Source organism: Lepisosteus platostomus, chromosome 17 (genome assembly GCF_059453375.1).
Source record: "Lepisosteus platostomus isolate fLepPlt1 chromosome 17, fLepPlt1.hap1, whole genome shotgun sequence".
Lineage (NCBI taxonomy): Eukaryota > Metazoa > Chordata > Actinopteri > Semionotiformes > Lepisosteidae > Lepisosteus > Lepisosteus platostomus.
The window spans coordinates 6608718-6626955 of NC_142627.1; the positions used below are offsets into that span (position 1 = coordinate 6608718).

The 18238-nt window shown below is 47.4% G+C and overlaps 2 protein-coding genes across 2 annotated transcripts; both read left to right on the forward strand.

Annotated features, from left to right (window-relative positions):
- The first annotated feature begins 2139 nt into the window (after nucleotides 1-2139).
- Nucleotides 2140-6848, forward strand: LOC148646005 (actin, alpha cardiac muscle). Its single transcript, XM_088609593.1, has 7 exons — nucleotides 2140-2299; nucleotides 3686-3825; nucleotides 4153-4477; nucleotides 4925-5086; nucleotides 5538-5729; nucleotides 5834-6015; nucleotides 6316-6848. Exons 2-7 carry the CDS (start codon nucleotides 3697-3699, stop codon nucleotides 6457-6459), a joined length of 1134 nt encoding a protein of 377 aa, XP_088465719.1. The 5' UTR covers nucleotides 2140-2299; nucleotides 3686-3696; the 3' UTR covers nucleotides 6460-6848.
- Nucleotides 6849-9593: 2745 nt separating this feature from the next.
- ccsapb (centriole, cilia and spindle-associated protein b) lies at nucleotides 9594-16458 on the forward strand. The gene is made up of 4 exons (XM_088609909.1): nucleotides 9594-9722; nucleotides 10482-10927; nucleotides 11779-12071; nucleotides 12807-16458. Exons 2-4 carry the CDS (start codon nucleotides 10537-10539, stop codon nucleotides 12984-12986), a joined length of 864 nt encoding a protein of 287 aa, XP_088466035.1. The 5' UTR covers nucleotides 9594-9722; nucleotides 10482-10536; the 3' UTR covers nucleotides 12987-16458.
- Nucleotides 16459-18238: the final 1780 nt, after the last annotated feature.

Sequence of the window (18238 nt, forward strand, 5' to 3'; positions counted from 1 at the left end):
CACTGTGCTTCTTTCCTTCTCTTTTCAGCCTCGAAGAAACATTTACTTGTTCCTATGCAGCCTAGGAAAGCTGACGCAGCTCCCTTCTTGAACTTCTTCAGTCCTCTATTGATCGCTTTACTCGGGTTGCTTGACATCTGGTCTCCTAACTCAGTGCCATGAAGACGCTGGTCCACTTTACAACCAAGAACAACCGATGGCCCCCAGCTGGTCAGGCAACGCATACGGCTGGAAAGCCTGAAGGAAGTAATCAGCCCTTTATTTCTCTAGAGATTGCCTAAGTACTAATGAAGTATTAATCCTCTCAAATTAAAACCAATTTCAAAACCAATATCGAATTATCTATTCGTTTCACTTAATGAATTGGGTTAATAAAGTCATGATCTAAGACGGGTTGCCGTCAGTCACTGTGCGGAGAGTTGGTTTGTGAACAGTTGATGTCTTACCATGCAACATTCATCTGACGAAAAAATGTAACCCCCCCCCATCATGTTTAATAATACCTTCAGCGTTGGGGTAGCCAGTCCGCTAGTACGAGCGGACACCGCTGTCGAAGCTGCAGCGCCAGCTTGTTGTTGACCTACAAAACCTGCAACATTGCACGAGTGTCGGAAAACTGGATCCTTTCGCTTTAACGCAGCGGTGTGCAGACGGCTCTGAGGGGCGCGAAGCTGGGGGGAGCGAGTTGGGGTTTCTCTGGTTATTCCTACAGCTGCTCGCACACGTCTGCGGTTAGAGCCATGTGTGGCGCCCGCACCTTGTCCCAGCGACAGCCACCCACGCTCGCCTCTGCGTGGACCTGCTCAGCTATGGCAAACTCGGAAGTGCCCGGTCCACGGCACCCCCCCCATCTGTTTGAGGCGCTCCGCCCCTTTCAATCCCGCAGGATAGTGTACTGCTACTCGGAAATAAACGCGTAAAACAAGTATTTTATTACTATAAATTAAAGTCGCTAATCACCCACCGCGTACATGTGTACAAATCACCTCAAAACATCAACAACAAAACCAAACTTATGATATAAAATATGATATATTCATGTTTGGGATACCCAGAGGTAGTGTTCAGACCTGGTTCTGTTTCGGCTTAATGAAAAGGATGGGCAATAGTGACGGTACTGGTTTTTACAGCGTAAAAGGCGCTATACAAGCTATTTGTGCCAGCGGTAACCTTCATTTAAATCGCTGAGTCAAGTAAATATTGATCAGGTTTTATGTTCACGAAGTATCTTGCTTGTGTCGCATAATATGAATTCAAAGCCAAATTATATTAGATTAATGACATTATTGCTATACATTTTAAACAAATAACGGACAATATCGTCCGTTAGTTTGCGTCGCCAATTACTCCGAAATTCTAAATTGATCCGTACAACCGCAGTTTATCAGCCGTATGTTTACTCGCAACCCGTTAATTACAGTAGAGCTGCAGGTTTCAACGGTGTCGTTTTTTGTCCGAAACTCTTCGATTTCGGACCTCAGAAGTCCCGTTGCGCTTTCCTGGGCACCAGTTCCCTGCGTTTCCACTCCCTGCCCTGCTCTCCTACAGAGCGACAGCTACCACTGGATTCAGATCTCAGCTCCGTACCCCCGGAGTAAAACAAAAAAAATTCCAGTTCCAGATCCATAAATGCACGTTCCTACTTTATCTCTGTAACCCGCTGTCGTCGCTTAAGGGATAAGAAGTGATATCAAAAGTGTTGGCTAAACAAGTCAATTCATTCGCCGTCCTTTCATTCATCCAAACGCTCATTCATTCATTACAACCCCCCTTTTTGTCCCTGCAGCTGAAATAGTGACTTTTTTGGAAGTTAAAGGGAGAAAACAGGTGTAGAGCCCCCTCGCAGCGTGAACTTGCTTCGTACTCCACTGATATTGTAAGAACTGAGTGTGTGTTGGGGGGGGGGGGGGGGCGATACATACAGTTGCTGCCGTGTTAGATGGGCCGAGGAGGAGGAAGACAGGGACGAATCTCCTGCTCTCCATATACGGACCGAGCTCTGCGGCTTGGATTCGGAACGAGCGCGCCTTATATGGACAGCCCTGCGCGCCTCGAACCGGGACTCGGCGCAACCTGCCCGCGGAGCGCCCCGCGCTCGCCCTCCGAGAGCCAAATATGGAGAAAGCCCGGAAAAAAATTCCAGTGGAATACATAGACATTCTGAATGCTCGGAGGGGGGAAAAAAAAGAGACAAGGGGCGAGTATAAAAGGTTCCCGGAGTGAGCGGGGCATCGTAGCTGGAACCAGCAGCGGTGATCTACTGCACTCTGAGCTTCTCCTTAGAAAGGCACCACCGAAGGTAAGGTCGAGGGAGAGCGAAGCCGCGGTCTTGCGCTCGGCTCTGGACTTCACATACGCGCACATTCAAGGACTGGATTGTTTTTTTGGGGGGGAAAGGGACTCCTGTTGGTTCACGAAAGCCGAACGAAGAAGGGGCAGGTTGCGGCGATAGCGCACGGCGGCAGACCCGACGGAAGGGCTCGAATGTGAAGAAGGAGGATGAAGAAGCGGATAGTGGTTTTCCGCCACCCCGAAATTCAGAGAATCTGACAAGTCCCCGGCGAGGAGATTCACGCCTCTTCACTTTAAAACAATAAGGAGGAAACGGGCTGTTAGAAAGGCCTTACACGTGTGAGCATGGTGTCCCAAAACGGAAACAATGGAATGGTTTAATGGTTTCAGAATTTAAAAAGAAAGATTAATGACTACAAATGGATAGCAACATCAAACCATTCTACAGGATTATTATTATTGGTAGCAGTAGTAGCAGTAGCAGTAGTATTAAGGTAATAAAAGCAACAGATGAAACTAATTTGGTGCGCTTTCCCTGCCTCTGAATAGAGACAGTAGTACTGGTAAAAAAAAAAAACAATGAAGAAAAACTAAAAATAAGAAGGGCGCTTTTTTTCTAGTTCTGCAACGAATCTCCTTGCAGTCTTCCTTGGAGAGTCCTGGCTTCGAGTCAGCGCGCAGCTCATTCAGGAAGCATCGGCTGCCTTCGCAATAAGCGTCTCTTCTCACTTTCTGCTCCGAAGATGACATTTGCTGCTGTGCACGAATTTATTTAGACAATACTCAGGGACAGACGCCTTTAAAATGAGATATTTAAACGAAAATAAATATTTTTTCGGAAACAGCCCTGTGTTGTTTAAGGTAATGGGCGAGGGAGGAGAGGACAGAGTTGTTAACAGCGCGCATTCCAGTTTAGCCTCTTTATAGTTCGTGTAGCTTGTGGATTTTAAAACCTTTTGACTTCAAGTTGAATTAATAGGCACAGTTGGGCACGAAACATTTTGAGCCTGTTCAGGTCGGAAAAGCTCTGAGTGTTTGAGTAACGTTTCAAATTGACAAGAGACAATTCCTGGCGGGTCGACAGCTCCTTTAACAGGGGGGCAACTTTTGCGACCTGTTTTGCTAAATTACGGTCAATCCCCATTCAAGACGCCTGTTTCCTTATCAGGTACTTAGCACGTCATTCTCGAAACCATTTAAGATCTCAAAGAATACGAGTGAAAAGGGTGGTAATACAGCGAAGACAACCTGACCGTGGGGGCAATTTAGACCGAGGCTGCGTCGATCTGATTATTGCGTTCAGGGGTACCAGACCTCCGGGACCGGATCTCCGTGACTGTGGGCGGCGCTGCCGCTGTGGATCAGTCACCACGGTTTCTGTGCTTGCTTTCAGAACCCGCCAAGATGTGCGATGATGAAGAGACTACCGCCTTGGTGTGCGACAACGGTTCGGGACTGGTGAAGGCTGGCTTCGCCGGCGATGACGCTCCCAGAGCCGTCTTCCCCTCCATTGTCGGTCGCCCTCGTCACCAGGTATGATCCTGATCCTCAGTTACAGCCGCTCTTCACCGCGGAGGGGTCGAAGAACAGGGATTACTCTTGTAAAGCGTTCACGCCTATCACAGCATAGTCAACAGTGGGCGTAAGACACATCGAAACGTTAGTAAGAGCATTTCATGCTTGCCTTCACCTGATGCGGTGGGCGTCGGCTGAAAATGCATTCTTCTTCTGAGATGTCTGATCGCCAGCTACAGCGATCCCTGGCGTTACCTGCACAGGCTTAGCACCGTAGACCTGCAGTTCTGCCGAACACAAACCCCGGAGTGGTCTCTGAACGTCTCTGAACGTGTCTTCCCCCAGGGTGTGATGGTGGGTATGGGTCAGAAGGACTCCTACGTAGGGGATGAAGCTCAGAGCAAGAGGGGTATCCTGACCCTGAAGTACCCCATTGAGCACGGCATCATCACCAACTGGGACGACATGGAGAAGATCTGGCACCACACCTTCTACAACGAGCTGCGCGTGGCCCCCGAGGAGCACCCCACCCTGCTCACAGAGGCCCCCCTGAACCCCAAGGCCAACCGCGAGAAGATGACCCAGATCATGTTCGAGACCTTCAACGTGCCCGCCATGTATGTGGCCATCCAGGCCGTCCTGTCCCTGTATGCCTCCGGCCGTACCACCGGTGAGCCCGCTCTTCCTTAACACCCTCTTTCCGCTCGGCGTACAGGCTGAAGTCGTACAGAGTTACAGCATCTTGCGCTCTAATAATCAGCTGTGACACCTAGCAGGGTGCTCTTAAAACACATAGGTGTCTAAAATAAGTTAGGTGGGTAACTGCGTCAGCCTGCAAAGGAACAAGGATTGCACGCTGAAAAAAAGAAAGAAAAGAGACTCGGCGTTTCGGCTGTGGAGCCTTCTTCAGGTGTGAAGATGTTCCATCGCCGAAAAGTCGTGCGTCTTTTCTTTTAACCACGGGATATACCCTTACTTGTTGCTTAAAATACGTTAGTCCTAACAAAAAGAATAAGGTATCTGAGATATCGACTGTAGCTGAGATGCCTCCGTCGCCTTTGCCCCGCCGTGTTTCAGCGGTGTCGGTCGAGTGAAAGCCGGCCTTGCTCGCCCGCAGGTATCGTGCTGGACTCCGGTGACGGTGTTACCCACAACGTCCCCATCTATGAGGGTTACGCCCTGCCCCACGCCATCATGCGTCTGGACCTGGCCGGTCGCGATCTGACTGACTACCTCATGAAGATCCTGACCGAGCGCGGCTACTCCTTCGTCACAACCGGTGAGACTTCGTTGTGTGAAAGGGGGAGGGGGGGTATTTTTTGTGCCATGCATTTCCCGAGACGCAATTACAAATGCATATATATATAACCTTAAATGCTAATTCAATCAGATTAAAAATAACTCCAAAGTTTAAACTTCGCTAGTGATACTATTTAAAAATACTGCATATTCATTAAAAAGCAGTCTATATAGATTTAGCAAATGCAGTTGCATGTATATGTTGGAGGTCCATTAGACAGTTTTATGGGTTTAATATCTATTATATTTACAAATAATGCCATTTTAGCTGTGACAAAGGACTGGACTTTACAGAAAGACCTCTTGTTGCCGAATACTTCATCCTACCGCCACGCTATTTGGTAACTGGTTGGCGTTTTGAGCGGCTCGTTGTGTAGCGTGTCTGGACTTGGCGCAGTTTAGCCTGACTGTCGGAACTCGTCTGTTTGCAGCTGAGCGCGAGATCGTGCGCGACATCAAGGAGAAGCTGTGCTACGTGGCTCTGGACTTCGAGAACGAGATGGCCACCGCCGCCTCCTCTTCCTCCCTGGAGAAGAGCTACGAGCTGCCCGACGGCCAGGTCATCACCATCGGCAACGAGCGTTTCCGCTGCCCCGAGACCCTCTTCCAGCCTTCCTTCATCGGTACGTGCGGAGCCCAGACAGCCGGGCGGGGCGCTTTTTGAATCGCCCGTGAGCCAGGCGACGCGCGGTGATGTTAACGCACTCCCTTCTGTGTTCGTGGACAGGCATGGAGTCCGCAGGTATCCACGAGACCGCCTACAACAGCATCATGAAGTGCGACATCGACATCAGGAAGGACCTGTACGCCAACAACGTGCTGTCTGGTGGTACCACCATGTACCCTGGTATTGCTGACCGTATGCAGAAGGAGATTACTGCTCTGGCTCCTAGCACAATGAAAATCAAGGTAACCCAATATTGCTAATTTTATCAACTAGAATAATCCATGTGCTGATTCCTGAAGTTGCAATTGGAAGCGTTTAAGGAATTGAATAAGATGGAGCTTGGATGAAGGACTTCATATCAAAACAAATGAATAGATAATCTTAGCACTGCTTATAGGGAAGGGCAGAACTTCGAAATAGATTAGCGCAGTTAAAAACAATAAAACGGCAAGTTTAAAAATTGCGCAGGGATGGTGGGATCATGTGTTTTTGACCTCAGCGACTTACGGCGAGTCCTGTTCTCTCTCTCTCTCCCCCGCTAGATCATTGCCCCACCTGAGCGTAAGTACTCTGTCTGGATCGGTGGCTCCATCCTGGCTTCCCTGTCCACCTTCCAGCAGATGTGGATCAGCAAACAGGAGTACGATGAAGCCGGCCCCTCCATCGTCCACCGCAAATGCTTCTAAAAGCATTTCCATCTCCTGCGTCCGCTACATGCTCAGGATCACTTTGTAGCAGAACGCATAGCTGTCGTGGGACGGCTGTGCACCAATGTAATTTTGTAACAATTTGTTACTAAGGGCGAAATGCTGCAAAACCGAAAACAACAAGACTAACAACGAAATGCCATGTTATTCAACATGTGAATGTAAAATGTACATAAATATTAATTTATTAAAGTCCATCGTTTGGTATTTTTGTGCACACTGCCTGTTGAAAGGACTCGAAGGCTAATACCCGTTCTGGCTCTCCAGGGAAACGTGTCACCCCTGCAGTGTTGTAAGAAAAGCCCACATGAGACAAACAGAGGCAAACAGGAGGAAAACTAAGGAAATAAATTTTTTAACATCTATGAGCATGACTGTCAGTACTTATTTGAACATATATCATTACTCCGTTTCGGAAAAATGGTAGCACACAGAATGTCTGGACTCCAAGGTGTTCGCTCAAATTGATTAATAATTGGTCGTTTTTAATATTCCCACAAGGAAACAGCTGAAAAGGATGAAGGAATCCTGAAGGATGAAGGATGAATGGCAGAGCAGATTTAGGGCTGATTGTGAAATTAAACATTCCTGGTATCATTAACCCAAATACTAAAGCCCATGATTCTTCAACCACTTATAGGTATAATTCAATTAATTTAATATGGATTTTCATTATACCAATTTGGTTTTTAAAAGAAGTGTCTTTTTTCCACATTTAATCTTGTACATTTTCAGCTCAGTACTGTACCTGTACTGTACCAGGCACAGGTAATGCTCAGAATCCGTCAGAAGGTCTGACCCTACTTAAGCTGATTGTCCACAATAGTCAGCTGACGCCCCAGTGTCATCTCCTGGTCCAGCCTGTGGGGCTGCACTGCTGTGGTAGATGAAGTCAAGCCCCCGCCGTGTGTAGAACGCTTAGAGATTTTTGGGGGCTGAAGAGCGCAATATAATTGCAAGTTTTTAACGTCACGATGAATGTACACGTAAAGTGAGTTATCGCAGAACCACTTTATTTTCATTTTCTCCGAGAACACTCTCACATTTCAGAGGCACTTATAGTCATTCATTATAGAACGTTGTTGCAGTGCATGACGAATAAAGGCTGCCTTCTGTTTGAACTAATATGCTGTGACCACTCAGCAATACCACATAAATCCAACAGTATAAAAACAAAAGGGGAAAGCCATGAATCAAGTTAATTCAATTCTGCTGCCACCATACAAGTACATCACCACGACTATTTAAATGCCTATACTGCAGGTCATAATTGCATTAATTCAATGTACACTGACACTAATACAGCCAGAAGACTAAAACACAACAGGCAATATGTCAAACAGGAATGTGAAAACCTTTTCTCACTAATCTGCACACCTAGCGTTCGACAAATATCTATGCAAATTACTGCACCGTTCATTTTTAAAAACTTTTTCCAGGCGCTGGTTAGGAACACGTCTGTCCCCGCCAGACCTCCGTGAGGCATGCTGTCTTCATTACAGAACACGCCAATTTTAGACCTGCTGCCAACATGATATGAGACCGCATTCCCGCAACCAGGCAGAGTTCCATGTCACAGCAGTCATCCCTATCTTCAACCTTAAACATGCACCTTGCTCCCCAGCTATATTTAAACCCAATCGGCCTCTGGTATGCCGAGCTCCTGAGCCCCCGTGACGTGTGAAAGCCGCACAGCTGGCAATAGTGGATTTGAAGGTCTTCCCACCAGCACCTTGCCTGACGCAGGTCACTGGGAGCATTGCAAAGCAAAGTGGGTGAGATAAATGAAGACGGCCCGAGACTTCACAACAGATTGCAATTAGTCCCAGACTAATGTTGTTAACATACATATGTGACGATGCTTGTCTGAATTCCGTCCCGTTTAAATTTGTACTGTATATGTTGTATGTATGTCTCGTTCGTGTTCTTTGCTGTACCGAAAGCAAATTCCACCACCTATTGTTGTGTGGCAATAAAGATATCTACAGATATCTACTACAGCCGTAGACACCGTGGCTGCAGACCTATTACAGGCTGAGCATCTCTAGTTCAGAATATGGACTCATCCCCACCACCTCCACCACTTCATGCATCCAAACCTGGCATTTCCTGGACCTCTGCTGAGAAATTGGCAGGAATTGTTATGAGCCACATTTCCTTTTTACTGACAGTCGTCATGAGAAACTGTGCCAAAACTCTGTGATCTCACTATGGGCTCAAGGGGACACTCCGCCGAATGGGACTCATGACCGTTTTTCTTAAGGTGCTTTATTTGGCGGAGTGGAGTAATTGCTGTGCTCGTAGGCACAGTAACAAACAATGTAGATCAGTAAAACCTGAGTGCCTTACCTGTTCAGAAATTACAGTTTTGAGGTGCACTGCCCTCCCATTGTGACCCAAACCTGCTTCCAGAAATATCTCTAAGTGGAATGTGTACAGGGCACTGCTCACCTGGTAGACACATTAGAAATATTAACATAATGTTGGAATACCACCTGTTCAGGTTAATGGTCTGTGTGCTTCAGCTACAGTCGCATATGGAAAATGAAAGATCTCACTGCTCTGTAATCGGTCCAGAGAAATGCAATCAGATGCAATCGGATTAGGAATGTCCTAGCAGGGCATTCTAAGGAACTGAATCTTTTTAGTCTTGAACAGAGCATTGCAACGGCACCAATTCAAGTATTCCTTGAATTCCTTCAATTCCTCAAAGGCGCTAAGTCAACAAAATGTATTTTTTTAATCATAAGTGAACCACACAGCAGAGAACACACGTCATGTCTCTACCCGAAGAGTTGTGGGAGTCTGGAACAGGTTCCCCAACCATGTTGTGGAAACTGACACCCTCACTTCTTTCAGAAACCGGATAAGGTCCTCGGCTCACTTAACTACTATCAAAGGACCTAGATGGAGATGATCTCGTTTGTACACCTTTCTCGTGTACAGTAACAAACTTCAGTGTGAAAGTCCTGAGTTTGCTACATTCCTGTTTCACGAACCACGTACCTAGTCTTTCAGGTGAGCTTAATGTTGATACACATCGCGATATAATGCAACTGTTGTAGCTGCGCAGCATTTTTATATCACTTCTCCAGGTAGAATGAAGCGATTGTGACGTTGCGGCTGCAGCATCAGCTCCACCGCCGAGTTTAAAGCCCTGGGCGGGGTCACGGGGACTGAGGTGCCTCGCGTCACGCCGCCATCTGCTCCGAATGTTTTCGTTCCGCGTGCGCTGCGATCATGTAAGTAGAGCTTAGCCTCCTGTTTTATTTTGAGTTAAGAAACAGACACGTGCGACAGTGAAACGTTGATATTTAGAGATGAGATGTTTTTTTTTTGTAATAAATGGGGTCATGCCTGCAAACACGTTATGTCAAACCGTTTGTTTGCTGGTTAATGGAGGCATCCGTAATGCAGAATAAATCACGGTTTCGCTGCTTGTCTTGGGGATTGCTTTGCAATACAGCACGTTTTAAACGCTTCTTTGCTGGTGTGCGCGTCCTATTGCATAACAGCTAAATCATGTATAAGTTTCAGCTCGTATTCGTCATTGTCCGAGGCTCATTGGTGTATTTGAAAAAAGAATGAAACAAGCGGTTTAAATTGTCGTGCATTTTACCCTTTAGGTTAAATATGCAGTTATTAGTTGTTCTAGTATTTCCCACACCGCTGCCCGGTTCACACTTCTACGTGATAAAACGGCTTTGCTACGCCGTATTCTCTGCCGGCGCCATGACGGCGGTGGGCGGAGAGGAGGAGTAGAAATTGTCAACAGCGCTTCAGCGCGCTGCTGCGTAGCGATTGGTCTCTGCGAGGAAGGAGGTGATGCCTCGTCTTTTGTGTTTTGGTTTAAATGTCTGGCGGGGTGCGGAGCGCCACAGTGGCACAGCCCGAAATCCAACGCCTGCTTGGCGACCAAGACTCGCTGCGGCTTGGGTTTGCGCTGTTGCTTAGTTATACTGGAGGAGTATTGGCGATGCTTTTTGTCGGCGCTCTTTCAGATCTCGGGCACCTACGAGGGGGACAAGTGACACTGGGAAAGGAAAACGAAGGAACATGGTAGCAAAGAAGATCAGAACGGAGTACATGAAAAAATTTAAGGACCCCAAATGGGAGACGTACAGCAAGTGTTACGAGGATATGCTGCAGTACAGGCTGACCCGGCGGCTGCTGGAGCACACGCACAACCCTTGGTTTTGGGAAGGGTGGGACAGTGGCTCGGACTCGAGTGGCAGCTCCACTCCTCCGAATAACAAGACGGGGGAAGCTCAGAAACCGAGCGAGGAGGCGCCGAAAGTGTCGGAGAAGGAACAGCCCGAGCCGCCCGTGCAGCCCGTGCAGCCCAAGAGCGCGTCTGCAGACCCCGCCGAGCCGAGGGTCTCTGCTGGGGCTCAGAGATCCGGAGCGCCGACAGAGCGCAGAGGCTCGCCAGCATCGCCGGCCACAGGTTTGTACTGTCCCGAGCAGCAGCGGCATCATACCTTTACGTTGTCGCTTCCTTTCCTTTCTCTCACTCATCTTAAAGAGCAAGCCGCACGGTTAGTCTGATTCAGGGAGGTATTACGGAGATATTTCCAAGCAAGCTGAACTATTTCTGCTTGCGGATGATGTCGGGTCGATGAAGTGCCTGGAGAAACAATTATACTGTAGTTTCCCAATGCACCTTGCTTTATTTAGGTGCATTGGTAAAAATGCAAACCTGACCCGGAGTTAAGTGATATTGGAGGAATTAGGCAGTATTGCACTCATGTTTCTGAGGGAGGTTAAGAGTTAGGATCACCATTTGATAGTATGAACGTACAGATGCTCTCCCAGTTAAAGGCCTGACACAGGCCGGTGTGGTGGCTCTGTGGCTCAGGATCTTGGCCTGCGACTGGAAGGTTGCCGGTTCAAATCCTGCAGCCGTCGGAGGAATCCTACTCCGTTGGGCCCACTGAGCGAGACCCTAACCCCAGCTGCTCCAGGGGTGCCATATAACTGGCTGACCCTGCGCTCTGACCCCAGGCTTCTCTCCCTGGCTGTGTGTTTGTGCCTCGTGGAGAGCAAGCTGGGGTATGCGAAAAGATGAATTCCTAATGCAAGAAATTGTACAGGGCTAATAAAGCAACATTATCATTATCATTATTATAAATGACCAGGCCGGAGGCTGATATCTGGATCATGAGCATAATCTGGGGTCTGTTTTCTGATGCGGTCGAGCTGGTCCTGGTGTTTCAGGGCTTGTGCAGCAGCACGCCTCTGTAGAGCTGGAGTGAGCCAGTGCAGCTGCACGGAAAGGAAACGTTGTTGTCGCGACAGGCCAGGTTCCTGAGGGCGCGGGGCCGGAAGAAGAGGGCAAGGCTCCCGGAGGAGAACCGAAGAGCAAGGACCCGCCCCCCGCTGCCCCTGCGGAGCCGGCCCACAGCGGCCGGCGGCCCACCGACCCCCGGGCGTCTGGCGGGCCGGCCCGGGGCAGGAGCCAGACACGGCAGCCTGCTGAGCCCGACAAGGAGAACCGGCACCCGTTCGCTCTGTACGGCTGGGCGGAGAGGCGCGCAGAGACCGGCCTCAAGAAGACCCACAACGTCCGGCCTTCTGCGTCCACTAAGGAGGTGGGTGTGAGGATGACTTTGTCTGAGGGTGAGATGAGGATAACCTTGAAGTGTCACATTAATTAATTCCTTGCACGTATATAGCACTTTTCTGGACACTCCACTCAAGGCGCTTTACAGGTAATGGGGACTCCCCTCCACCACCAGTGTGCAGCCCCACCTGGATGATGCAACGGCAGCCATAGTGCACCAGTACACTCCCCACACACCAGCACTCAGTGGGGAGGAGAGCAGAGTGATGAAGCCAGTTCAGAGCTGGGGATTATTAGGAGGCCGTGATTGGTAAGGGCCAATGGGAAATTTGGCCAGGACGCCGGCTTTATGCCGGTTTTATGTCTCATCCGAAGGACGGCCCCTTTTTTACAGTATAGTGTCACTATACTGGGGCATTAGGACCCACATGGACCGCAGGGTGAGCGCCCCCTGCTGGCCCCACTAACACCTCTTCCAGCAGCAGCCTTAGTTTTTCCCAGGAGGTCTCCCATCCAGGTACTGACCAGGCTCACACCAGCTGAGCTTCAGTGGGCTGCCAGCTGTGAGTTGCAGGGTGACGTGGCTGCTGGCAGTAGTAAGAAACAATGGGAATAAACACCATTCTAGAGCTTATCTCTAGTTGCTTATATCCCCGTGTCTGTGAAGTGGAACTGCTCCTGCAGCTGTGGCCAAGCACATGCGGAGGGGTCCTGCAGGACTCCGCAGTAAACCCCCCCCTGACGGACCCTCTCCTCTTCCCAGATCCACGCGTCCGCCCTGCGAGCCAAGACCAGGCGCGAGGTGGAGAAGAGGGTCAGGACGCTGGAGCGCCGGCGGGCGCGCTCCGCGGAGCTGGACCGGCTCCACAAAGCCAAGCAGCCCCCTGTGGACAACCCCTGGATGACCGAGTACATGAGGTGCTTCTCCGCTCGGTCCCGGTAGAACAGACAGCTCGGGGGCACGGAGCAGCCTCAGTAGGCCTCAGGCTTTCTGACACGGGCTCCTGACTGATGTCTGGGGGCCCGACTGGTTTGTCCAGTGTTTTTCCAACTTGGTGCTTCGGGGAAAGTGTGTGATTGCTGTTGCTGTTCTAAGAAAATGTGGAGTTTTCACCCCCTAAGGTGATCACGGTTTAATAGGAGACTTATCAGTGTATTGGTTTTAAACCGCGTCTTAATGTTTACATTGTTTTGAAATGATAGATGTCTGTGTTTAATCTGATTTTGAATACGGAAGAGTTTCCTTGTAAATCGGGGCTGAACACAAGGAAATCTTTTTTTAAATTGTAAATTTAAAAACACTTTATTGCACTTTTTTTTTTGGAGGTCGCATTTTGCTTTACTATTTTATACAGTGTATTGTAACAGCAGAATGGTATTTAAAGGACCGTTTGACTTGGTATTTTTTTCTATATTTTCATTAGGAATATCTGTTCAGGACTTTGCTCTGTCAGCTTGCATTAATTGCAATTGTTATGAAGTGTCTGATTCTAGAAAATGACCAACCTAATATTTTTATATAGGACATTCCTGATACACGTTTGTATCTTTTGGCAAAAATGTCTAGTGACAAATTCTTTCCATCCCATTGGTAAAAGAGCAGTTTATTGAATACAAAACCTTGACTGGTACCGTACAGTACAAATTCTGAAGTTCTCTTACATTGCAATCAAAAAAAATAATATATACCTCTAGAATTAATTGATTTTAAATATTGTGTTATTGTGGATGAGGTTTAATTATGTATAATCTTAAGTGAATGTATTTGCAAAGAGGGCTGAAGTGAAATCTTATCTCTTACCATGGATTTGCTTGTACTTGTAGGCAGTGAAGGAGCTGAGTGGAGTAGAGACAATGGATGTGTTCAGTTTCACAGGAACATTTTCTGTTTTTTAGCTGTGTAGCTTTCTCAAGCCACACAAGTGTTCTCAGGTGTTTTCATTTAGCTGAGAGCTTTTTCACTAAATTCAAATAGAGTGGCCATACGTTATGACAGTATGAAGGTAAAGATACCTGAGTTCAGTTGGTTGTCGCTTACAGACTGTGGCACATGCTGTATGTTAGCTGAATTTGTCTTCTCTCTGGGTGTGGGCGTGCCAAACAGACTTCTAAAGTCAGTAGACTTGGCAACGAGGAGGGTTGGAGGTAACCTTTGTAGGCATCTCCCCAGACAAACTGACACACCTGACAGCTCTATTATATAAGAGACAGAAAGCTCAGACATGAATGAAATAAATTGAGTGCTGGTGGTTCCTCTACTGTCAAGATTTGTGAACTCGGGTGCATGCATAATTACATTCTGGCTGTTCTAAGTACTTGTATAAAACTGCACTTATATTTGTGTACACATAGGAGATTCATGTTCGGTATTTGTGAGCTTGCGTTTCTGGATCATGAATTTCTGGATATTGCACAGTGACTCAATCCCTGTGCTTGAAGTTATTAGATGGATAAAGAAGCTCACTGGGTGTTAGACTGGATTTTCACTTTGAGGTCACCTTAATGTCTGGGAATGCTTTTTTGAACTTCTTTTCTGATTTTGTGTTGTGAAAATATGATCCATTGTAGTTTATGTTTGTGCTGCACTGTCATAATAATAATAATTGGTTACACTTATATAGCGCTTTTCTGGACACTCCACTCAAAGCGCTTTACAGGTAATGGGGATCCCCTCCACCACCACCAGTGTGCAGCCCCACCTGGATGATGCGACGGCAGCCATAGTGCGCCAGAACGCTCACCACACATCAGCTATTAGTGGGGAAGAGAGCAGAGTGATGAAGCCAGTTCATAGATGGGGATTATTAGGGGGCCACGATTGGTAAAGGGCAATAGGAAATTTGGCCAGGACACCCCTACTCTTTTCGAGAAACGCCCTGGGATTTTTAATGACCACAGAGAGTCAGGATCTCGGTTTTACGTCTCATCCGAAGGATGGCGCCAGTTTACAGTATAGTGTCCCCATCACTATACTGGGGCATTAGGACCCACGTGGACCACAGGGTGAGCGCCTCCTGCTGGCCCCACTAACACCTCTTCCAGCAGCAACCTTAGCTTTCCCAGGAGGTCTCCCATACAGGTACTGACCAGGCTCACACCTGCTGAGCTCCAGTGGGCTGCCAGTTGTGAGTTGCAGAGTGATATGCTGCTGGCTAGCTATATATGGTTTGTGGAAACCTAACTTTGTGCCACATAAAGGCTTGATTTAATAGATCAGAGGCACATTCAGTGCTAATAAAAAGTAAACATCTGGGGCTTTCCATTGGTGTCAAAAATAGTTCTGTGGTACTTTGTCCAACACCACAAGTCTGCAGTATGGTGATCTGTATTGAGCTTGATTTTTACTGATCTGTAGAAAGTAGTACAGTGTTTTTTTACTATACACTTTTTTTTTTGCAAAACTGTAACAATAGTCCTGTGAAGGACTGCATAACACATTCTCGGTCTCAGCCAGAGGGAAATTTGATAACTGATTGTGGTTATTCTTAAATCACCGAACCGTCAAGTCCCGGCCAGCTCCTTCCACCTGATAACCCCTGTCTACACTACGAACCAAAACAAATTAAAGGCAGGGAAAGAGATGGGCCAGATGGTGTCTATGATAGACATAATCTGTTTTTAGTTTCAGCATGTGAATCCTTTATTGGCAACACAATTAAAGAAGGTGTGATAACACAGTGGATTCATTTCCTCAGAGCTTCCAGTGCTAGCTTTGACTGCTGAATTGGATAAGTAGCAGGCTGTTTAATCACCCTTGCTCATTTCATTAACATTTTGTTGCAAGGAGTGTTTCATGGGGAAGAACGTGGAACACTTGCCTGTGTTTGGACTGTGCTTCAAGCACAGGCTCTGTTCCAGCCTGGGTGGGGTTACTAGTCAATCATAACCAGCTTTCTTACAGCCTGTGGGTCTGAGGTTAGGGCCAATCAGCTAGGACACTCTTGGCTCCCGGTGACATCAGCAAGGGCCCTATCTGTCCTCCAGTCAGAGCTGTCTCCCCTGTGTGTCCCTGCAGAGGTTCTAGCATGTGAAAAGATGGGTGGCAGAGTGGGTCCAGGGGCTGTTGCTGTGAGCTATACTGTGAAAGGCAACACTGGTCATTCCAAACTGGGCCAATATAGAATTGAAAAAAGTAATGACCCAGTTAAAAAAAAAAGATGAATTTACAGTGTTTTAATCCCAGTTCCTTGCATTTACAAAGCTCTAGAGTGTGATTTCTATTACATTGTCTTTTTTTTGCACAAAATGAGGATCACTGCACTGTTAAATTGTAATAATGATTGTTTAAAAACTTTACATTTTATAATAATTGTATTTGTACTTAAATTGAACACTAGTGTATATTTTTTGTGCAACTGTTTGTAGTTTTCACCTGTATGTATCATTTGGAATAAAGCTCTTTTTAATGTTTTTAATATTTGTTGTTTGAAATTGTTGAAAATGGTAGTACAGTATTCCACAAGGGGTTTGCATCAATCCAAGATTTTCAGATACTTGGTAGGTAACATATATGATATGAAGAAGTTCAAGCAGGCAGCAGCATCAGCATGCGTAGGCTGTGAAGGAACAGGTCAAGAGTTATTCCACACTGGAAAGAAGAGAGACCCAATGTTTCAGCTGTGAAGCTGTCACACCTGAAGAAAGCTTCATAGCTGAAACGTTGTCTCTTTTTTTTCCTCACGTTCACCTGTTCATATATATGATATGTAAGATATGATACTGCAGTTTTAGCTATGTTCCTCACTGCGGAGTATTCACGCTACAGAGCTTTTAATCACTGCATGGAGTTGGTTACTGACAATTAGACAGGAGTGGGGGGTCTCTTGACTGAAGATACACATCGCATGTGATTGAATAATGACGCGCTGAAGCTGGTGAGCTAGTCCGGGTGTTATCAACCTTAAAACTTTGATCACAGAACTCTGAGGCATCAAATATATTAAATCCTTAATGGATTAGTTAATCATTATTTGATCATTAATGATTAGGTGGAGCAAAGACCTGCAGTGGAATGGAAGTACGATGTGTCAGTTTCCTATGCTAAGCCATCTTTCTTAGGGATTCCTGCACATTGAAGGAAGAAAAAAAAAAGTCGTTAAGTCACCATTTTACCCAGCAACTGAGAGCAAAACCAAAACTAGAATAGCATGATGTTGTGGGATGTACTGTATGGTGGTGCAACAGTTAGCATTGCTACCCTGCAGTGCTGTTTGTATGTTCTCCCTGTGATCGCCAGAGTTTCTTCCCATAGACAAAAGGCATTCTGGTAGGTTAACTGGCTTGTGGGAAACTTGGCCAGGGTGTGCGTGTGCGTGCGTGCGTGCCCAGCGATGGACTGACAGCCTGGTCAGAGGGGATCCTACCTTGTGCACGTTGCTTGCCAGGACAGGCTCCTGCTCCCCTGCAACCCTAAATTTCAAATAGTGCTTTTGGAAATCGACAGATGGAAGGACCTTCTGCGGCTTCGATCGCCTCTTCAGCGACGTGAGTGTTGTCGTAGGGCAGCAGGGAAGACGGAGCTCCTCAGATTGAACAGGGCTAATGAAGCTCTTCTGTCCAATTCTGAAAAATCTCTCCCCAGTATTTTCCACCCCTGGACAACTGCCCAATATCCAGTGACTGAATTAGCTGGCGTGACTGCCCACTGTGGAAAACCATTGTGCCCAGCACGTCGCAATACAAACATTCTATGGCAGGAATAGGTGTAGAACTCTCCCATTGACACTGTCAATGCATGTGGAAAGGGACTGCACTGCAGTTTCGTGATTCAGGTTTACTTACCTGACAGTGGTAAACTGTTCTCAGTACATGCCGGGCTTCTGGCTGGTTCCTCTTAGTAGGTTTCTGAACACCGTCAGCTGTATGTAACTTTATGTACAAATAAAAAATAGTAAAGCACACTGTACAATTGTACTAGGGACCACCTGAAATGCCCCGTGCACTCAGAAAAAAGTCACATTTTCTCGAGCAGCGAGCGACTGCTGGCTAGAAGTCCGCTGGAAAAGAATTCAGGCCACAGCGCGATGGCCGCGGCCGTCTCCCGCGCTGGCTGCGTGTGTCCCCCTGGGCAATGACACCATCCCGGACGGCAGCTGGACCCGGAGCCGGCCTCCTCCCCCGGGGGCCGCGGATCACTCCGCTCAGTAGCGGGCAGGATTTTGGAAACCTGATCCTGAGCCGCCAGGTTCATCAGAT

Excerpts from the sequence above, each read along its gene's own strand:
- LOC148646005 (XM_088609593.1), top strand. The coding sequence starts at position 3,697 with ATGTGCGATGATGAAGAGACTACCGCCTTGGTGTGCGACAACGGTTCG. Across the intron at positions 3,826-4,152 it reads TCGGTCGCCCTCGTCACCAG|GGTGTGATGGTGGGTATGGG; the intron begins GTATGATCCTGA and ends GTCTTCCCCCAG. Across the intron at positions 4,478-4,924 it reads TGCCTCCGGCCGTACCACCG|GTATCGTGCTGGACTCCGGT; the intron begins GTGAGCCCGCTC and ends GCTCGCCCGCAG.
- ccsapb (XM_088609909.1), top strand. The coding sequence starts at position 10,537 with ATGGTAGCAAAGAAGATCAGAACGGAGTACATGAAAAAATTTAAGGAC. Across the intron at positions 10,928-11,778 it reads GCCAGCATCGCCGGCCACAG|GCCAGGTTCCTGAGGGCGCG; the intron begins GTTTGTACTGTC and ends TTGTCGCGACAG. Across the intron at positions 12,072-12,806 it reads CTTCTGCGTCCACTAAGGAG|ATCCACGCGTCCGCCCTGCG; the intron begins GTGGGTGTGAGG and ends TCCTCTTCCCAG.